Genomic DNA, 22,250 nt, shown 5'->3' with positions numbered 1-22,250 from the left:
GCTATCGAGAGAAAGAAAAAACACATACACGTAGGAGGGAGATTAGACCAATGTGGGGATTATCTCTCACGGCCAGAAAATAATTCATGTTTAAGATTTAGTCTGTCTGGAGCAAATCTGTTTCATAATTAAAGTTGTATATGGGTTAGCGGAAGTTGATGTCATAGATAGAATTTAATTGTAAGAATTTTCCAATTGTATCTATGACTTTGTAATTTCATAACATTTGGCTATATTTTATCAAAGTTTTGTACTTTGTGCTGTAAGAACTGTTATGCCCGTGATCTTTTATCAATGAATTCTGAAAGATTTCCATTCAAATATATCTATATCCTTTATCTAAAAAATTTAAGTCGATCATTAAGAAAATATAATTTTAATCATTTAATCAATATTTTAACGACTACCATTCGAAAGTTGCATAAATGGAATTTGTTAGGACTATGGCGAGCAAATATTAATGCTTGATGTTGCAACATTTCTTAGTGCTTTGATAATGCAAGTATAAAGACTCTTTTTTTGACATGTTCACACAAGAGATAGAGAATTCGACCTAGTGACCTTCACTTTATGAGGTTTGATCCATTGCCGATTGAATTATCCATTTGAGGAAGCAAGTATGAAGACTTAAACATTAATGTTTCATTGAACATTTTAGATTATTTGTTAGTGTTTAGGTTGACCAGCTCTTTGACAAGTAAGTTTTTGTTTCCAATTTTGTGTGGTCTCCACTATAAATTATTCCGACAATTTGGACAATATTTGCACCTATGGATCAACAAATTGGACCGCAATGGTAATTCAAAGTGAATTTCCCACATGGAAATTAAAACAAATAGGAAAAAAAAAATTACAAACCAAAAGCTTTAATTATTTATAATTATATAGTTAAAAATCAGGTAATTCTGGTATTTCCCCAGCTCTTGTGAAAACGTTGAACCAAAAGTCCATGCTATCATGCATGTTTGAACCGTAGCCATTGACAGGCTCCATAGTCAATAGTGGAGAAAATGGAACTTGAAGATCATGTGGATCACCACCAACTGCTGAAAAGTCACTCACCACACCACCTGGACTTTCCGTCGACAACACTTCCGACCAGAAATCCTCGTCCACTTCCGGGAAGTTTCCTGGCGATTCGGCTTTCGGGCACGTGTCGTTGTCATTGTTGTCGTCACCTATTGTCACCGAGGACGACATGTCGCTTGAATACTCTTGTGGGGAGACTGGTCGTCTATGTTCCAGGCTGTCGGAGTTTGCTTGGCTTTTGGCCTCCTGATCGTAATATTTCGATCTTCTTTTGGTGGCTGCTTTTGGGCCGGCGGTGGCTTCTTCATGATGTTTGAGCCTCTTTTTCAGGTGGGTGTGCCATACATTTTTTATTTCATTGTCTGTGCGACCAGGTAATTTCGCTGCAATTGCCGACCATCTGAAAAGGGAAGATCAAAATTAGGATTTTGTTTGAGTTAATGTTAATTAACAATGTCATACATGTTAATTGTTCTGCAGAATTTAGAAGGCTAGCTTCAAAATTTGCCTTGAAGTGCTACATCTAGGTGGCAGTATATTTCTCATGAATGCCTAATAAAGGTGTCTTTTTTCTATTAGGACATCATGATCAAAATGTTGCAGCAAGGAATCTTTTCAGTCCCACATGTTTCATACACACACCAAGAAAATGCATGGAAAAAAGAAATTAAAAAAAAAAAAAAAAAAAAAAAAAACCCACTAAAAACAAGAACAAGAGGTCAATGCTTGGAACTATTTCAGAATAAAGCCTAAATCCTACAACTTTGAGGTGACAAAGTTTCTTCTCAGCATATTCATATTCAATCAGGTATATTCTGAAGAAACTTTCATAATATACCAAGATGAATCGATGATCGACCTATATATCCAAGAAAAAGAGTAGGCAAAAATAAAGAAGTGGCATGGGAATCTATCTTTATTGATCAATATACCAACCTGTTTCCTAACATTTCGTGTAAGTTTATGATGGTGTCCTCTTCTTCTCTGCTAAAATTTCCTCTTTTGATGTCTGGCCTCAGGTAATTTATCCACCGGAGCCTGCAGCTCTTTCCACACCTCAGTAGACCTGAAAAAGGGAAACCAAAAGACATATATAAATGATCTCTTCATATTAACTGAGAGAACCCCATGGTCGATCAATAGAATTAGATATTAATTTCAAGGCTCTATCTTCAATTACCAGCTTGTTTGGGGAGTGCTCGCCAATTGCCATGGCCATATTGTTGAATGTAACTGACCAGAATCTGATCTTCTTCAGAGGTCCAAGGACCTTTGTTCAACCCCATCTTCTCGCAGCATGGAGCTCTCACCATCTCTTCTATCAGTTTCTTAAGATCAGTTGGATAATATATCTTCTTTTTCTTTTTGTTGTTGTTGTTGTGATTTCTGGATATTGCTCGGTTTGTTGTTGTGCTCTCAAAGCTGAACATAATACGGAGGCCAATGAGGGGTATATATAGTGACAGAATAGCAGCAGGCGCTGCCACGAACAGTCAAAGAATTCAGTACATGTTGAATGTCAAAAAGCATACCCCGCCCACAATTTCTAGGAAATCTCATCTTTTTCTCTCTGTTTGTCTCTCTCTCTGTCCTTTGTGGAGTCAGGGCTGTACTGATGTGATTGGTTGGGTGGTCAAATGAAACGTGGGCTTATGCCAAAGAGAAGCATGAAAACAAACAAGTTCATGAACTTCGCATGCAAGTTGAGTTGTACTGTTCTTTTTTTTAGTCTTTTTTTTGGACCATTCATTAATAAAATTTCATTATAATAAAAGTCAAGTATTTATTTATTTATTTATTTTCCCTCTATCTACTCAGAATAAAAATGGAGATGGCGCCTACAAACTTAAAAAAGTAGTATCATGAGACAAAACTATATATAGATTACCATGATCAGACTGCTTTATTTATTTTGCATTTTGTCGGTAATCTTACACTCTCTCACCATGCTCAAGTGTTAATTCTTTATTCTTTATTATTGATTATACACCCGTTAGAGCACTCACAATGGTTTGCGATTTTTTTTTCTTCTATTCTACTAAACTGAATTCAAAATTTTCTCATACTATTTTTTTATTTACATTTTTTTTTCTTTCAAAAGTTGAAAAATATGGTCTTTTAGGAAAAGTACAATCCTTCTAAAAAAATAAAATTTAATTGATATAAATAAAAAGAAATAAATAATCGGATGTATGGTGTCTTTTAAAACTCATTAGCTAAACTAGATAAAATGAGTTTTGATTATCCATTTTGCATAAAAATATACACAAACCAATGTGAATGTTCTTAGTGTAAAAATGTTAAGTCTTATACAAGGGTGGCAATTTGTGTTAACGTTTCAGATTTTACTTGTATTGAAGTATGTGTATAAGACTATATATGTCAACTCTAATTATACTCATTTAATTAAATAAGACAAAATTTTTAATTCTAAGCTACTAATTTTGTGTCGGGTTTGCATGTCGTATAAAAAAATTTCAATTGTAATTCGCATGTCGGGTTCAGATATTGTATAAAATTAGTGAACTAGGTCAACTCTAATTCACTAATTTCGTGTTGGTTTTACGAGTCAATCGTGTCAAAAAATTTCAATTTTAATTCACTTGTCGGGTTCACATAACATAATGTCAAAGCATGCACAATAGACTTGGCATTGTTGACATAATAGTAAATAGATCTGCTGAGAAAAAACGCAAGATTAAAGTAAACAGATTTGGAACTGCTTTTACACTTACGAAAACTCTCGTCATATATGCTTCAAAGTTGAATGGAAAGCTGTCTATAAATAATAATAATAATAATAATAATAATAATAATAATAATAATTAATTAATTAATAACGAAAACTGTTGTCCACGTGAAATTAAATCATATCGTGGTAAGCTATATATGTATTGATGAAATATTTTTATCCGTTTGTCAAAATTTCTATTCTTATTATAGTATTCATAATTGCAAATATACATGCATGTATCCATACGTACGTACTTACGCTCACACATGCACATTCATAGATGCATGTACGTATCACATACATATGCGTAAATACTGCATCGGTGCATCCTTGCATACGTAAGATGGACGTCTTTTCCTCTTTAAAAAAATAATAATAATAACAAAACAAAAAGAAAAAAAGGATGGCTTTGCTTGTGGAGTCGGCGTTCTCTGGTGTATTTGGTAATTAATACTTTGAATTAGCATCAGCAAGTGAATTTATATATACATGGGGGTCAAAGAAAGAGGCTAGTGCCCTGGGTTGGCCAAGATATATATTATATAGTCTTGCTTTGATGCCTGCATTTATATGGTAGGTAAAAAAATATTTGTGTTTCCAATTAATTCAAAGATTTCGCTAAAGTGAAGTCCCGAGAAATCAACGATCATGTAGGATGAACGTCTTAAAGTCAAACACAAGTGACTTTGGTCGCTACTCTCCATTTTTTATTTTACTTGTTGCATTTCGCAGACTGTGATTTATCATTAATTCTATGATTAAATGTTTTTGAAAAATGCTTATTAGAGTATTATAATTTTCTTTACAAACTTATGCAATATATTTAATATTACATACACTATTACGTCAATATAAAAAAAAAAAAAAGAAAAGTCGTAATTTGCCTCACATCACTCGTATATTTTTATTTTTTATTTTGCTTCCGTGAAGTTCAATGATGAAACTTGGAAATCCCTTTCAAGCTGGTGTCATGTTTTAAGGGTTTTCTAGGGTGGAACATGATATTCTCATTATTCTGTATAGTTTTAATAGAATTTCAAAACATGACGTCAATTTGGAGCCTTGTAGGGACTCAGAAGTCGCCGATCTAATACAGGAATCTACTGGTGACGGCAGAAAGCTACAATTACACCCTAAGCAATGGCTCCAGCACCGTATAATTAATTCTACCAACATTTTGTAATCTTGCGAGATTTCAAATTTGTTAGGAGGAAGAATCTCGGTTTAGTTTTATTTTCAAAAGGGTCCATGCCTTAAACCATATATGTGTTTGATAATTAATTACCTAAGTTTCCACTACTGATGTCACTCTGGCTAAGACTATTCACACCTGACTCAATAATTTTTTTTTTATTTCTTTTTACCTAAAAAATCACGTTTATCTTTTTTGACTATCCATTTTTTTTCGAAGTACATGCATCAATCTCACTCTCTATTCTATTTAAATTTTTTTCTTTCTTTTCAAATGCACATATGTTCTAATTGCAAGGCGCTATGTGAAGCCGGCCTGGTTTTGTATATGGTCCGGTTCGCACCCGACTAATTAACGCCTCTTGTATTGTCTAGTGAAACGTCACTGAAATTCTATGGATGTAATCTTTAGTAATAAACTACACAGATCTTTGTGTTTGTGATTGTTTATTTTTTTGGTTCTTCTTAATTTTCAAATCTCACTGATTCAGAAAAATATAATAGATTTTCTTAGACAAAAGTCATATGCATGTATCTTATCAGGAGTGAAAAAAAATTAAAATCTACCTAGCTAGCTAGGATTCCACTTCACCTATCGATCTCACCATGGACAGAAAGTGCTGGCTAATTAAGTAGTCTAAACAAAATACAAGCAAAAGGAACAATATTATATGAGAGTCTTTTCCTTTAGAAGGAAAATAAAGGCAAGGGGTGATACGATTCTTGATTGAGCCATGGGATTAATTTCGCATCAATGATGTCACTAATTAGGAGAAAACTTGTACAACATTTTTTGTCGTATAGAATGGCTGCTTAACAGGGACGTCGGTCCATTTCCGAATGTAATTAGACGCAAGCATAATTGACATAACAAAAAGCCCCCAGAGAATATGGAAATATTCGAAGGAGAAAGCACTGAGCAGTAGCCCCAGAGATATTTGAGGGTTGGTCGAACAGAGGATTTTTTTTTTTTAAAAAAAAAAAAGGTGGAAAGGGGCGACCAGTGTAGTTTTCCCCCTTGGGCGTTACCATCGGGGTTCCCACCCGCTGTGGAATGTCCGGTTTGAGCCATAGCTACTGCCTGGGAAGGCGAGCCCGTCACCACAATACCACAAAGGTGTGAGCCAGTAGAGCCCCTTTAAAGTAGCATCTGGTTCACGCATCTACTACCGCAAACGGATTCAAACACGTGACCACTAGGATAAAAGGAATTCTTCTACCAACTCAACTACCACCCTTGTGGTAGAGGATTGAAGTTGAATAGTCTCGGAGATATTTACCAGATTTTTGGTACAAAACATAACGCTTTCAATCAACTTTTCGTATTAGTCCTTATTAAAAAAAAAAAAAAAAATTCAGTATATGTGCAATCATATCAATAAGACCGTCGACTAGAGTGGTCACAGTAAAAAATGTAATGCTTAAAATTATGTTTTTATCTAATAATAATGCAAATGTGGCAGACTAGCGCACTTGTACATAACCCTTAATTTATTCATTGTATAAAAAAAGTTCAAAGATTGATTGGGATTACTATGTTAGCCAAGGGCATTACCCACTTCTTGTAGTGGGGGGCAAATGTCCCCTCAATTTATTTATTTCAATTTTTTTAGTAAACTTATCTTAAATGCCGGGAAAAAAAGATATACTAGATTAGGTAGCGTGTTCGTATTTGATTTGACTAATACCTGGTGTTATAATACGGATGAAATTAAATTTAAGACTTTTCTGCTTTTATTTTACAAAAACACGCACAAACACATAAAGATAAACTATATGTATCTGTATGCTTATGTATTTATATAAGTTCTTCCCTCCACGCCAAAATTCATAGTGCCACCCTTAACATTAGCATTGTGGGATAGTTAATTATGAGATAAAAATGTAGTTTTTAACATAATTAAAAAAAAATTAAATTAAATTAAATTTTAAAAAAAAAATCTTTAAAATTTTTACTAGATTTAAGGTATTTTAGTAATAAGAACCATTTTGATTATGTTTAATCAATAAAATTCCAATGTTCTTCAGAGATATTTAGTTTAATTCGTGGGAACGTTTCCCATAAATGTTGCTGTAATTATTGACAGCTAGAACAAAACAGAATTAGTATTGTCATAGTTGGAATTATTGACAAGCCTTAAGACACGTGCAACAACTCAATTTCAAAAAGCTATTGGCCACTATGCTATATATATGCTGATTTCAGTATTTTGTTTACCAAAAAATAGAAAAAGTTAAAACTAATTTTTTTCCCGGTCAGTGCAATTGACGTGATTCATGGCCATTGGCCAGCTTTTTTGTTTGTTTGTTTTCTAAATTCGATTACAAGAATTTTCAAACTCCATTTGTAAAATTGACATGTGCTTTTTAAGAATATGAGAAATATATTATGTTAGCTATTAAAAAAATCATGTGTTTTAGCATTAAACGACACATAATAATTTTATAGGCTGAATCAACTCAATTGAAAGAAAAACTTTTTTATTCAAAAAAATAAACACTTTAAAATAGAAAATAGTTATATCGCCCGCATTTCCTTTAACCATTTGATAAAGGACACATCATCATTTTATAGACGGAGTTGAAAAAAAATTATACTAGCCCAATTTTTTTTTTTTAAAAAAAAAGACTTTGTCACATACATACGTCCTTCATCAATTAACACACGTAAAGCTTTTACACATAAAATTGAAACCCCAAAAGATCTAGCTCCATAAGTCTCTCTCTCTCTCTCTCTCTCTCTCTCTCTATATATATATATATATTATTGCTTCAAGTTTTGAAAATTCAAGAAAATTATGAACAATGACATTCACATTCTTCTTTTTAATAGTACTGATCAATTGAAGAACACCCACTCATATGGCTTTGATTGGTACTCCTCAAGACAAATGAAGTTAACTTGCCTTCAAAGAATCTACTTTTTTTACGACCAATGAGCAGACATAGGATGGCATCCCAATTTCTTTGTGAAATGAATTTAGACATGATATACTCTAATTACAAGCAACATCTTGACTGCTCTAAAACAACGAAGGAGCAAAATTTTGACTCTCTCTGCTAGAGGGTGTATGACTGCGCATGTGTGCTTCATTTTTCTATATATATATATATATATATATATATATATATATATATATATACACACGAAGCTTTTTGAAGAGAGTGGCCCAGATAGGTGTCTTTAGAGGACTTTTGTACCCTAGCCTCTTCGCCGCCTAAAAGCTATCTAGTCAATGTGTCCCCCTTCTAAGTCCCGACACTAAATATATATGGCCCCTCAAGAAAGAGAAAACTCTTCATTTTGCCTATGGACTCAAAATAATCTTCATACCATTCAATTCAAATTCAATTCTCAACATTTTTTCATTTTATATCACATTAATCATATTTTATTACTATTCAAATAAAAAATAATTAATACAAATCAAAATTTTTCACTTTTCTATATCAATTATTCTTACTTTTTTCACGCATCAATCAACTGTTGCTACAATTTCGGACCACTTTCTTTTTCCAGTCCATTGAAAAACATAGATGTTTTGGTAGGAGAAGAGAAAAAAGTTAAAAGTCTCTCTTTTTTTGGGGTGTTGATAGTTAAAAGTCTGCTTCAAGAGCACAAAAGTCTCTCTTTTGATCAAACTTGACAGTGCTTTGTCCTGATCAATTGCTACGTGCGACTTGAACGAATTTATGTCACTACACTTATATTTTTATATTTGTGAAAAATCTTTAGGGCTACAAAACACTTTTTTGCGCATGGGACCGTAAAGATTACATGGAGATTATCCCTTTTCTATATGAAAAGAATATGTTCAATGTTATCCTTTTCACATTCATATGTTATACGGGTTCATACTTAAATAAAACGTGTTTAAAAATAATTAAAAGTAAAGTCACTTAAAATACATCGTGTTAGCCGATATAATGAGTGTGAATCTAAAAAAGAATAGTATGTAGCATTATGTGCTTATAATTTTTCGTTAGGGTGTTTATTATGTGGGAGAATTATGATGAGAGCAAAGTGTTGGTAAAACTATGCAATATTAATTGGTGCTATTTTTCAACGGATGTAATAATGCAACACTTCAATGTGTTGTGTCTACCAAATATGAATAGACACTTCCTATGGAAAATCTATCATCTATGAAAGATTTTGGTGTATGAGGATACACGTTGCTGATCACCCAACACAAATCTTCACATCCGTCATCATTAATTTTGTTGAATTTGTTGGTTTATGGCTTTTTTGAAAAAAAGAATATTACCAAGGACAACTATGGCGTAATTGTGTCAATAGGGACTCAAAATTGAGTAATTTTACTTGTGAATTCATTTATCATACTTATTTCATATCGGTTGATGTAATATGTTTTAAATAATTTTTTATGTTAAATGTGTGCCAACCACTTAAAATACATCACATCAATTAATATGAAATGAATGCAATAAATCAATGTAAAAATTAACATTAATCCCCAAATATATATATTGACAAAGACGAAGACCACATCATTTGAAAGGACTTACAATTTACGGGATTGAAGAGGATTCTTAGATTGTCAGAGTAATCCAACAAAAAAAAAAAAACTCGATGATGGTGGACTGGTGGTGGTTAATAGATTATTTATTAAAAAAAGATAAAAATATAATTTTTAACATTATTCTTATTTAAAAAAAAATACTATATATGGTTTTGGTTTAAATTTCATAAATGAAAAAAATGAATATTTGTAATTTAATATACTTTTTTTTTTTTTTTTTGTAACAGTAATTTAATATCCTTGAATCAATGCCTTCGAAAGTCATAACAATATTAATTGCCTTTCTCGGTCTTACGGTGACGTGAAGGTTGTCCATCAATGTCTTTGAATGGAATTAATATTGTCAAGGCTATGAGATAATATAAATAATAATAAATAAGAATATGAGATAATAATAATATTATATATATAGTCAACACAATTAGGTTTTTTTGTTGTATATATATAATACGATGGAGGTAGAAAGGGAAGTGAGAACACGTACATGTTGCTCTTGCTGTCGATATTTACATAGAAATTAAAGCTTCGACAACTACGAATCAGACTGGCAGCCGAAACTTGACCGCTAGCTGGTATCTGGTGCACAATATTACGCAACTTTCGGTCTATCCAAATAAATTTGGAAAAATCATGTGACTCTTATATATTAATTAAGAAAATATTATATATTTTTCACGTATTAAAAAACACATAAATTTTTTATAAATGATAAATACTATATATTACACTCATATAAGTGCCCGTTAGTCGTTAAATCCATCATTATTAGAAAAAAAGAAAAGAAAATTTTAAAGATGGATGAATCCAACACTATAGAAGTTGATTGAATTGAATAGAAATTAATTTATGTGGTTATATTGTCAAAAAAAGGGATTAAATTAGGTCAGTTTGGAACAAAGTAGTGATCAAAGATAAATAAGATATTCCACCTTCCCATACCAACTTCAAGGAAAGACAACGACATGCACGTACGTGCAAGGATTTATTTATTTGTCGTTTTTTGTATTTTTCTTTAGCTTCTACCTACACGTTTTAAAATATCTCTAATTCGTGGTTTTGATCAGCAGCTTTCACTTGGTCTACATTGGCTTCTCACTTCTCTTTGGTAGTGGAAAAATTAAAAAAGATTGTTACATTTGAATAGACTGAGATGTAATCTTAGAATATTAATTAAATAAATATTTTTTTTATCAACTTAAATTTGTAAAATAATTTGTAATTTAATATAATATTAAAGTTAAGGTCTTAAATTTGAATTTTGACTTACATGTAAGGAAAATTGTTAAAATATATAATAAATAAATTTATTATTTCTTTTAGTTTAAATTTTTTTAGGTAAGTAATGATTTGATATGATATTAAAATAAAGGTCCTCAAATTTGAATCTTATTTCTATCATCCATCTTTCATTTCAATTAAATATTCTACATAAATTGACACATGTTATTGGGGGAAGGAGACGGAGCCGGCCCTAGAGAGAAAAAACCAGACTTGTGGAGAGGAGGAGCTCTTCTCATTTCCCCTCCCCTCTTCTTTCCTCCTCCTCCCCTTCTTGTTTTTTCCTTTTATTTGTTCAATTTTTTTTTTTTTTTTTTTTTTGGTTTTTTCAACCAATACAGTTCCTCCGATCATCCCTTTGCTTATGTTGCGATGCCTCTGTTCGCCCTCCACCGTGCTGCGCTGCTCTTCGCCTCCCCGGAATCGGTTGGGATTTAGATCTAATTTTTCAATTCTAGATCTAGTCTCTACAATTGGTTTCGATTAGCCACGCGTCGGCCCACAATGCTCCCTGGCTCCTCAGCTGCCCATCAGCGCAAAACAGCTCTATCTCGTCCACCACGCACCGGCTAATGCGCTTCACCTCCCTCGCCTCGGATGTTGTAGCTGTTTGCTAGTTTTTTTAATTTTTAATTTTTTTATTGTGTTTTTGTTTTTTTTTTTTTTTGAATAAAGATTTGACTTGTCCTTAAATATGCTTTCATGAGCGATCTTTAGAGTGAAGGTTTTTATCTTGGCTTTTGGGTCAACGAGAATTAATTTCGGTGTGAGGGTTTGCTTGGAGCAGATATGTTCTATAACCGAAGTTGGGATATGGGTTAGTGAATATTGAAGTCATAGATACGACTTGATTGTAAAATTTTTATATTTGTCTCTATAACATTAAAACCTCATAGCTTTGGCTATGATTTATTAAAGCTTTATGCTCTCCGATGTAAGAGCTTTATCGTCTTGATTTTTTTAATAAATGAATATGAAAGATTCTCCTACAAAATAATTAAATATTCTACATAAAAAAAAGTATTAAAATAATTTCTTGTCTATTTGGAATAAATAGTCGTTGCTTATTCAAATAGAATATGTCAAGCATGTATGAAGAAGAGTCACAAGAGTTACGTAATGAATGACATGTCCTCATAATTTTTTATTACTTATCTTTTGTTTTTCTTGGCAACTCTGCAATACTTCACTTTCTTTTGGATGTGGACAGGAAGGATCCAGCTTTGAGTTTTGGGGACAAAGGGCAAAAAATTTTTTTGGGAGGGACCGATTAATAAAAAATATCTTTTTTTTTTTTTTTTTTTTGGTCTTAATTTTTTTTTTCCTTATAATTTGGGAGGGGCCAAAGCCTCTACCGGTCCCCCCCTTAATCTGTCCCTAGATATGGAGATCTTGGATCCATCATTCATTTACATGTATCAAATAGGTTAGACTTACAGCAGGTTTGAGATTACGTTAAAAAGCTTAAAAAGTATTTTTAGTATTTAAAAAGTTATACCAAATAAAAGCTTGCATATTTGGTACAAATTTTCAAAAGTACTTCTTTAACCTTTTTTACTTTAAAAATGCCGAAAACACATTTTCGACAAAAAAATTAAGCAAGCTTTCGCGCCCAAAAGTGCTTTTTGATTTAAAAGTTTTATTTCTCAAACACAATTCCAAACATACTCTTACAATTTTTTTACAACCTGTTGTTAATTAATACGTGTCAGTATATGATTAAAAGGTGTTAAAAAATTTTAGTGGTTGACATGTCTTTAATCACATGCGGACACTTGTCAATAAACAACAAATTGTAAGAGAGTGTAAGTATAACATTATCCAGCTTCCTTGCCTTGTTTAGGCACAACCCAGCTTCCTTAGCTGATTAATTAATCAATACTTTAGAATTAACAACCCCTAGGAAAAAAAAAATTAACAACCCCCTCCCCCAACTACTAAAAAAAAAAAGGGAGATAATCATATTCTACATGAATTCATAAGAGGACACATTAAACTGAATCAGCAGCCTATATTTAAAATGAAATTATCGTTATGACTATAATTATAAAATTTTGGTATGAAAGAGACAGCTAGCCATCTTGTTGTAAAGTTATTGTACGTATGTTGGTGATGGAATATGCTCCTTCGATTGAAGACAAATTAGGCAATTAATATATACAGGTGAAAATAATAGTTTTCAACAAAAGCTAGCTGTGAATTCGAATAATATTTAGTCAAGACCGAATTGAATGCAATTAATCAATGTCATTCTAACAAGATTAATTTGACTGTGAACTTGGGCCTCAGAAAAAAAAAAAAAATTATATATAGAATACGAGTGATGCTGACATATCACACAAACATTTAACAAATATTTCACAAATTGGCGTGCATGGCAAGGTATGGTAGCCATATATATATGTGATTTTTTTGTTTATTTTTTATTTTAGCGAAGGTTGATCCAAGGGCTACTAGACCTTTTTATACTAACTTTGTGGAATATTTGTGAGCTATTTATGCAGTATATTGATTACTCATAAAATATTGAGAGTCAGCACAAAAAGCAATTAAATAATGTCACATTTCTAACAAGATTATTTTAAAAATACACTAGCTAGGTTTCTACAAATTAATCTTTAAAAATAATGTGTCCTTTAAACTATATATATATATATATATATATATATATATAGTTTAAATATATATATACTTCTCACGTGTTACGTACATGTCACTTTTAAAAGCGGGTTTAATTTGGAAGAATTTTATGGAGAAAATTGAGAGTCTAAGATTATACGTTTGCTCTACCTGTGAAAGAATCCAAATTAATTATTTATATATTTCTCACGTGTTACGTACATGTCACTTTTAAAATTGGGTTTGATTTGGAAGAATTTTATGGAGAAAATTGAGAGTCTAAGATTATACGTTTGCTCTACCTGTGAAAGAAGCCAAATTAATGAGACCAACTTGCAATAAAGAAAAAGAAAGATAGTATTCGAGGAAGTTCCTACGAAACATCATGAAAGAATTTTAAATTTAATGCATGACATGGAGATTAGAGTTGGTCATTTTAATCTATATTTTTACATTTAATTTAATTTAACACATGATAAACTAACTTAATTATTAGCAATTGGTATAAATGTATTTGGTGTTTATCATAATAAATATATTTAAGTATTACTATTTTATACATTATCTTAACATGTGAAGATGTTGTTCTTTTAATCATTGTACTTTTCAACAATAATGTTAAAAACTATTTCAACGGGTTTTGTCATTATATATATCTCCAAAGTAAGTTAGTAACATGAAATATAAGAGATTAAAGCCCCAAATGTATAATCCACGCACAAAACTACAAACTTTTTATAGCTATGGAGTTATCAAATTAATTAGCTTTTAATAACACAAAAAGGCTCCACAATAACTATCTTTTTAAATTTCAGATTTTTATAAGGACAGAAATTTCTTCCAAATCGGTCTGGAAGAAATATTATTATTCTCAAAGCCATGTAAAATAGTGTCATGTGTTTGTAAACATTTGGAAGGCACATTAAATTTAGTCTAAATTAGTAAACTGCTATTAATGAGGTTAAAAATTTAATGTGTATTTTAAATGTTTATAGACACTTGGCACTATTTTACCTGGATTAGAGGATATTTCCTCCGGACTGGTTTGGAGAAAATTTTTGTCCTTTTTATAATGCCTTATGAGGGGCGAGCTGGGTTCCTCAAAAGTACACCTTCATTTGTTCTAAAAAAAAAAAAAAAAAAAAAATACACCACACCTTCATAATGATCATTTAACAAAATTGTCGTAGAACTTCTTAAAATTCAGATCATATACTTTTAAAATATTAGTTTAAATAATTAAATTTATTATTTTATATAAGCTTAAATTTTTTGGGTAAGTAGTGATTTAATATGATATCAAAAAAAAATGTCATGAGTTCAAATCCTAAATTTGACGTTTATCTAGCTCTTATTTTAATTAAAATAGTATGTGTTGTCTGGTCTACATGAAGGACGAAAAATTAGCTATAAACTGAGGAAGGCGAATGGCTTTCAACAAGGAGAGATTAATTAAGGTTAAGAGTAGATTATGCAGTAGAATAATGCCGAAGAAAACTATGAAAAAGACTTGATTCACTGAAATTTGCTATAGATTCTAAAACTAATGGGAATAGTACTATTCAAAAATATTGTCTTGTAATAACCCGAGAGACTATTATATATGTCATAAATAATATTTAGGTTATGAAGATTCTAAATTCAGTAAATTGTATCTTGACTGAGGGAGCATTTTTACCCCCATTTGATTGTTATATCAATGAAAAGATATCGTTCTAAAAAAAAAAATTATGAAAATGATAATGATATCCAATGCCATTAAAGGCAAATTTGTTCAATAATGTTAGAATCCACAAGATTTCTTTCTATACTTATATTGTATCATTTTCTTAAATGAGATCAGAATATTGCATTATAGTCATATTAGAATCTTATGATTCTAACCACCTCTAGATTTCTCATAATTGAATGAAGTTTGAAAGTTTTGTCAAAAAAGGAAAAAAAAAAAAAGAAAAAAAAAATCCTGTCATTATCATAAGATTTACATTTTTTTTATGTTATACATTTATATGGTCTATAAATTTACATTTTTACCATAGTGTCAAATAAGTCAATCTAATCACAATTCAACTCTATTGAACATTAGAACGGTAGATGTAAGCGTTTAAGTCTTTAACCCTCATAAATTTTATCTTATAATATTATTTTAACAACTAATTAATATAGGCAATAGACTAATCAAATTAATGCAAACAAGTTAAGAGTCAGTTTGATATTACGATTTTGCACGATAAAACTATCTTCATTATAAAAAACATTTAAAATGGTCAAACAAATATACCCTAAAGCACTGAGAATGGGGTGGGGTTTTTATAAGTGGACCGATGAAGCACAAGAACGTTTGTCAAAGCTGTCAAATTTCAAGGTTTTTATTTTATTTTTAATTTTAGGAAGACTTTGATGACAATAGCCAAAAGTCTATCTTAAAACCTTGACTTTGGTGTTAAAATGATGACGCTCATGGTGGTCAGCAGCACGTGAAGCAGTGACATGATTTTCAGGCTGTGTTAAAGGCACGTGGGACAGCCCCATACGAAAAAGTAATAACAAAAACAGTGCAAATAATTAAATATAAATAGTTAAGAGACAAGACAAGAATTTTAATGAATATTGGAGCGTTTACACTCGGGATTTTGACAAATTCTTAGCTATAATAATTAATAATAGAGGAGTCAAGTAGATAATAATAATAATAAAGGCTTATATGAATGGTTAAAACATTAGACACTAGTTTCCCTTGTGTGAACATGTAAAAAAAAATAATAATAATTAGACACTAGTTAAAATATTTTTGTAGGTGAGAAAGTGTCAAAGATACCATATAAATTATTTTGACCAAATGATTGTTGAATCTTTGCGTCGGAAGAAATAGAATTAAATTAATTGATATTGTTAGGTATTTTGACCATATATTACTTGTCTTTTAAGTCTAACTTCAATGGGACCGGAAATCACCGTTTTAAGAAAATGGATACTCAATTTAAAGTGAGTTATAATTCTTCTTCTTCAATTTATGCCCGGCTTTTACCGATTTTCTTTGGTTCCATTGCATATAGATTCATAACACACACACACAAAAACCCACTCGTATACACATACATATATCAATATTCATAATTACAATAATTCAAGTTATATTTATTATATTAAGAAGATAATTCATTTTTTATTTTTTATTTTTAAATACTTGAGATGTTCTTATTACGAGGTTTAAAACAATAATACAAATTAAGTTATACGAGTTTATACAAGTCAAGTTGAATTTATACGAGTTTGATTCGTTTAATAAACTAGCCTGAAAGTTTATTCAAACTCCATTCTTTTAATATATGAAACAATTCCAAACCGATTTAATCCGAACCAAGCCAACTCTAGTTCGCAAGTATCTCCGTTCATTCACAACCCTATGTTATATTTATTTATTTTGTGTAGACTAACATAATCATTTATTTAGTTATAGGTCCATAATGAGATGAATCAAATTTTATAGACAGATGAAAAAGCTTTTTACTCTTACCCTAAACAATACATGGAAAGATGCACCATCATGAGTTAAATCAAAGATGGATTTGGGGTACTGTGTGATGGATAAGGAAATTCAATCGAGGGAAAAGGATATTTTTTTTCTTTAAAAAAAAAAAAAAAAAAAAGGCAAAAGGCAAGTTTTCATTAACTTAATAATAAGTTCTAAAGGTGTGTTTACAGCTTGGATAAAAATAATGAGGAAGTTCCCTCGATTAATGCATGCTCAAAGAATAAATAAAAAAAACCATTTTTTTTTCTTTCTTTCTTTCCTCAATTAAAGCAGAATTAGAAAGGTAATAATAGTTAATTAACAACGTGAGTGGTGCTTATGATAAGATATCATGAACTGAGGATCATGCTGATTATATCCACTTGCTGCTAATAGTATAATTTTTCATACCACGTTTCTCATGTTAATTGCTCCACTCAACTCTGGCTGTCTTGCTGATCATAAGTCAATCATCAATTTATTGTTCTCCTATGTAAAACGTTTGTCACTCATTAGTTAATGAAAATGGTGTGAAAAACAATCTCCATCTCTTCTTGCAAACCATTCTTTTAGTTCAACAGAAAAAAAGTCGGAATAATTTTTTCCATAAGGTACCAAAATGGTTTGCAGTTTAAAGTCATAATAGAAAGGAATTGCCTGCATTTATTTCTTACAATTTTGTACCCTTTTTTTCAACCTTGGACAGTGGGATAATTTGGACAGCAATTGTGAAAGAATCTATATGAGACTCACCTGTCAAAAAAATAGCTAAGCAACCAAAAATTTATTTGGGCAGGCTAATGAGTTTCATATGAACTCTCTCACAATTGCTAAAGATCCCGGTCTCGGATAGTAGAATAGGAGGAAAAGTCCTTCAACGACCATTTTTATACTGTGAATTCAAATACAACTACGAGAGAGAAATAGAATTTCAATGTTCTTTTTCATTTTCGAGACAAAGGTACAATCTCCATTCAAGTTCAATTGAAATTCTGAGCTCCCTAACACTAACTCAGTCCCACTGTGGAAAGGGCAAAAAACCCCTATCACTGTAATCAAATAATTTCTATATCTTGAAGAAGTAAAGGATTGTTGAAACTGCATAATACTACCATGCAAACCGGCTTCCTGTTCCATCAAGAAAACGATCAGTATGCCATCCTTTGGCCTGCAGTTCAGATAAAAATGGGGAGAATGCATTATTCATCTTGTCATAAGCCTCTTGCAGGATGCTAGCATTTGGCTCACGAAAAGACTTCTCCATATGTGCAGCATATGCAGCAACAAGCCACCCCCTCAATGCATCTTCAGCAGTAGCATCATGCTCCAATATCATGTCAACCCATTTAATTTCACGACTTAAAATAAACTTCTCCTCTGGGAATATTTGCTTCAATTCGAGAAGTTTTGAAGGCTTCACAGCCTTGTGCAAAGCCCTTCCAACTTTTACATTTCCAGCATCTTCTATTAGCCGCCCGGTGAACAGGAGATCTTCTTGGTACCTTAGGTCAGCAGGGCTTGATATTTTCCCTGTCTGCTTGGATTTCAATCAAACAGCAGAACAGATAAAGAGAAATTAAAAATAAATATATACATAAATAAAATAATAGAAAACACAAGTGTGCTATTGAGTATGAACTTCAAAACAAACCTTGAGAAAATCAGCCACAATCAATGCAGTTCTCTGAGGATTCAATGTGTTTATAGGCGTAGCTCGCATTTCTTCAACAACACAGTATACATGTATGATCGAGAGAAGAGGCCCGACAACCAACTGAAAGAAATCATCAATGATTAGAAGTTTAGAACCACCACAAAGCATTCGATTTCTATGAAACAAGATGACTTGTTACATCTCAAAAAAGTAAATAAATCTTAGCTGCAAATTTGTCTTAATGTATATGACCTAATCCACAACCAATTCACCATGCTTTGGAACTTCTGAAAAACTCACAAACTACTGGCACCTTTAAAAATGCTTAATAACCTGCCTCATAATATCATAATCACAAAACCTGTTTTCACTATTTTTATCAATCTTGAATAAATATTTATAAATCAATTCATTCCCAAGAAGACCTAGGCTTAACTCAAATTTTAAATATATTAACATAATATTTCAATGGTAGAGGCTAAGAACTAGTAAGTAGTGCTGCTACCTAATCATATCCAGGATCAAAAGGAGATTTGTCAAAATTAACTCACCTTAGCAGACGGGGATACAACAATGGTGAGACTACTAATTTCTTGACTACTTGTTTTGGCAATGCTTTGTCATGACTTTACGAGACAAAAATAAGGACTCCTGTAAGTTCTATATATTTAATTTTTTATTTTTGGAGCAAGTGAGGAGAGCTTGTGATGCTGAGAACCAAAGTTTGTAGGTGCCTATTTCAGATGGATTTTGGGCTAATAATACCAAAGAGAGAAGTGATGTGAATTTGAGGTATAGAGATTTAACTTAAAAAAAATTCAAAAGAGTCAACGTCCAAATTTCTAAGTCTACAGCATACATCCTTTCTTCTCTAACCCCAAATTGTTGTGTTACTTCCTCTTTTTTACTTTTTTTTTTTTGGGGGGGGGGGGGGTAAAAGAATGGTCCACATTTCGATGTAAAGACTATTGAATTTACCATAGAATATGAACGGTCTCATTCTTCAGGTTTTTCAGTCATATATACCACTAAGTCAGTAATTTATTCATTTCAAGATATTCTAAAAAAGAAAAGTATAAGTGCAATACCAATATTATGAATGCGATTAAATAGAATAAACCAACTGTGCTGAGATTCTGGAAATCAAACATTGATATAACTACCTTTCCTTGCATCGATGAACAAATAGTAGATGCCAATTGAATTCCTGCTCCTAATCCAACAACATTGAAAAGGGTTGAGATGGCCTCGCCCTTTGCAAAAAGATCACTAAGATTGCCTTCTTTGGCAAATGAAGAATATATAGGTAATCTTGTTGCTCTTGCTGCAACAACCGCCATCCCCTGTTAACTCAAAGGCAGAGAAAGAGAGGTTCAATGAGGAGGAATCAAAGGAAGAATTTTGGGAGTTGGAGAAGATATAGTGTACTTCTCACTGGTCATGGATCAAAGGAATGTGAGGGTTGGGTGGTAGAGGGATTGTTTTAAGGTCCACTACAAGTACCAATATAATATACATTTGGATATAAATAATTTTCACCGAAATTAAATTAAAACTTCTAAGAACAGTAGAAAAGAAAATCACATATTGATAAAGATATATATATATTTTTTTTGGACAAATAATCATAATTGATAAAGATGTAGAATATAATTTTAATTTTTTTAAAAGAAAAGAGAAGACATATCTATATTTCTATATAAAGAAAACATTATGGAAGAGAGTATTATACCTTTGCAAAATTGCCCAGGCCTGCCATTTCAAGAAAGAGATGCGGACATAAGGGAGAAAGTACTTCCAAGCCGGTGCCCAAGTCATAGAGTACATCAGCTGCAAGACGGAAGGTTCATTCCAGTTAGGCACCTTATAAAATTAGTAGATAATACTTTGCTGAAAAAAGAAACAAAAATCAGTTAACACAACTCTAAGGCACATTCAACATAATGACAAACGAGCTGAAACATAAAAAACAATGTTCTAGAGCCAAAGATGCATACCCAGAATTCTCCAACTTTTAGGCTCCGAATCCATTCTAGCCCCCAAGTTGCTACAAATGAGCTTCCCCACATGCTGCATCCCATCCTTTAGAATCTGCATGCCAACAAAAGAGACATAAAAATTCTTAACAAGCATACAGTCAGGCCTACACACATCAACAATGGATCCAAGTGATGAAAACTTACCCAACTTACAGCAGTTGCTTGGGCAGGGGTCGGTCGCAAGCCTGCAGCAAATAGCAGTGACTGTAAAGGAGTAAAGCATAAGCATATAGAACAAGTAGAACAAATATCAGTTACAATTTACCAAATTCCCAATCCATTCACATAATTTTTTTTTTTTAAAAAAAAAATGAATGAAATCAAGCAAGAATATAGCTTGTACATAAATTAAAACATCTACTCAACTTATTAACTTATACTCAAAAACCATATATCTCAGTGCTCAACATTTTATAATCTAGTCATCAAATTGCAGCCTACTATACATATGGGGGATAAGTGAAAATTGGGCCTTTATTCTTGAACGGTATACATATCATAACTTAGAATTACACCACTACTATAATCCTGGTCCCTCAAATACATTGTAGTTCACAATTTCTGCCAATGAACAAGTTCTAATCTCGAATCATGCCGTTCTTCATAACGACGACATCAAAAAAATTTAAAAGACAAAATCATAAATCAAATGATCAAATTGTAAGTGTTGTTAAGGGTACTTCTACAACTTTTACTAGTATCAATTCATCTGGCACTTATCACATCAATTACTAAACAATTGAATTTACTAGTCAAATTTTATTGCTTAATTTTCATTGCTATATATATATATACTTCAGGGACAAACTAGGAACTTTGGGTGAAAAGACCTGAGTTGACAGCACCGATAGCGCCGCACTGGTGCAGTGTTGAAGGGCCCGAAACTGCGTGTACCTAAGATACCCCTTACTCACACTAAAAAAAAAACTAGTGTGAAGCTTGTAGTTTTGATAAAAAGACAAACATTCAAAGAAAATTAAATTCTAACCTGTACGGATATCCAGAAGGGAAAAATTTGTTGAGGAAGGAGTCAACCACTCTGTGAATGGCCGGCCTTGAATCATCCAAAACCTTCACCTACATTAATTAAAAACAAAATAAAAAATAAAAAACACGAAATTTTCCAATTCAATTAAAAGAAAAAAGAGAAAAGGAAAATGAAAAGTGAGATTGTTAAGGACTCACGGAGAGTTGACCGTCCGGTTGGAAATGGAAGCGGCGAGAGAGGGAGTCGGTGATTTCGGTCCAGAGGAGAGGGGGCTCGGGGGGCGGTGGCTGGGGTTCCTTCTTTGGCATCTTCAGCTTTTCCTGGGTTTTGGTGAATTGAATAGACAAGAGAAATGAGCGGAAATGAAAGAAAATAAATAAAGTTTTGAAGGTTTGAGAGCGTACGAACCAGCAAGTTCATGGCGAGTGGGAGCCTGAGGAGGCCCTCAGGAGTCGAAAGAAAGGTGCAGTACAGTTCAGAGAGGAGGATTTTGGTGGCGTGGGATGTGAATGATTGAGACGGTGTCGCTTTAGATATACATACCAAAACAAAAACAAGAAGAGAAACAATAGTACGACACCGTTTTTCCTGTTGCTTTTTATTTTTTATTCAGAGGCCCCATGCCCAACGGTTACATGCAATGTAAATTTTTAAATCCTA

At 32.1% G+C, this 22,250-nt stretch overlaps 2 protein-coding genes across 3 annotated transcripts; both read right to left on the bottom strand.

The window, feature by feature from the left end:
* Positions 1-721: 721 nt before the first annotated feature.
* LOC132166118 (transcription factor MYB4-like) lies at positions 722-2,434 on the bottom strand. Its single transcript, XM_059576883.1, has 3 exons — positions 2,210-2,434; positions 1,966-2,095; positions 722-1,429 (listed from the first exon to the last, which is right to left on the bottom strand). Exons 1-3 carry the CDS (start codon positions 2,340-2,342, stop codon positions 889-891), a joined length of 804 nt encoding a protein of 267 aa, XP_059432866.1. The 5' UTR covers positions 2,343-2,434; the 3' UTR covers positions 722-888.
* Positions 2,435-17,779: 15,345 nt separating this feature from the next.
* LOC132166731 (protein root UVB sensitive 2, chloroplastic) lies at positions 17,780-22,102 on the bottom strand. Of its 2 annotated transcripts, XM_059577604.1 has the most exons (10): positions 21,999-22,102; positions 21,788-21,910; positions 21,591-21,679; positions 21,433-21,517; positions 20,747-20,806; positions 20,561-20,654; positions 20,296-20,393; positions 19,727-19,906; positions 18,561-18,683; positions 17,780-18,443 (listed from the first exon to the last, which is right to left on the bottom strand). In XM_059577604.1, the coding sequence occupies exons 1-10, from the start codon at positions 22,008-22,010 to the stop codon at positions 18,018-18,020; spliced, it is 1,290 nt and encodes a 429-aa protein (XP_059433587.1). In that variant the 5' UTR covers positions 22,011-22,102; the 3' UTR covers positions 17,780-18,017. The 2 variants fall into 2 exon arrangements, with proteins under 2 accessions (XP_059433587.1, XP_059433588.1); XM_059577605.1 differs by lacking the exons at positions 21,433-21,517; positions 21,999-22,102 and having other exon boundaries at positions 20,747-20,787; positions 21,788-21,875.
* Between the last annotated feature and the right edge of the window lie 148 nt (positions 22,103-22,250).

The sequence above is a fragment of the Corylus avellana genome, chromosome ca11 (genome assembly GCF_901000735.1).
Source record: "Corylus avellana chromosome ca11, CavTom2PMs-1.0".
NCBI lineage: Eukaryota > Viridiplantae > Streptophyta > Magnoliopsida > Fagales > Betulaceae > Corylus > Corylus avellana.
Note: the sequence above shows the minus strand (reverse complement) of the source record. Positions and strands in the feature narration are given on the sequence as shown.

Coding starts and splice junctions, on each gene's coding strand:
- LOC132166118 (XM_059576883.1), bottom strand. CDS start 2,342: ATGGTGAGAGCTCCATGCTGCGAGAAGATGGGGTTGAACAAAGGTCCT. Junction 2,096..2,209: donor AGCACTCCCCAAACAAGCTG/GTAATTGAAGAT, acceptor TCCCTTTTTCAG/GTCTACTGAGGTGTGGAAAG. Junction 1,430..1,965: donor CACGAAATGTTAGGAAACAG/GTTGGTATATTG, acceptor TTCCCTTTTCAG/ATGGTCGGCAATTGCAGCGA.
- LOC132166731 (XM_059577604.1), bottom strand. Junction 21,518..21,590: donor CCTTCTGGATATCCGTACAG/GTTAGAATTTAA, acceptor TTTTTTTTTTAG/TGTGAGTAAGGGGTATCTTA. Junction 20,807..21,432: donor TATCGGTGCTGTCAACTCAG/GTCTTTTCACCC, acceptor ACTCCTTTACAG/TCACTGCTATTTGCTGCAGG.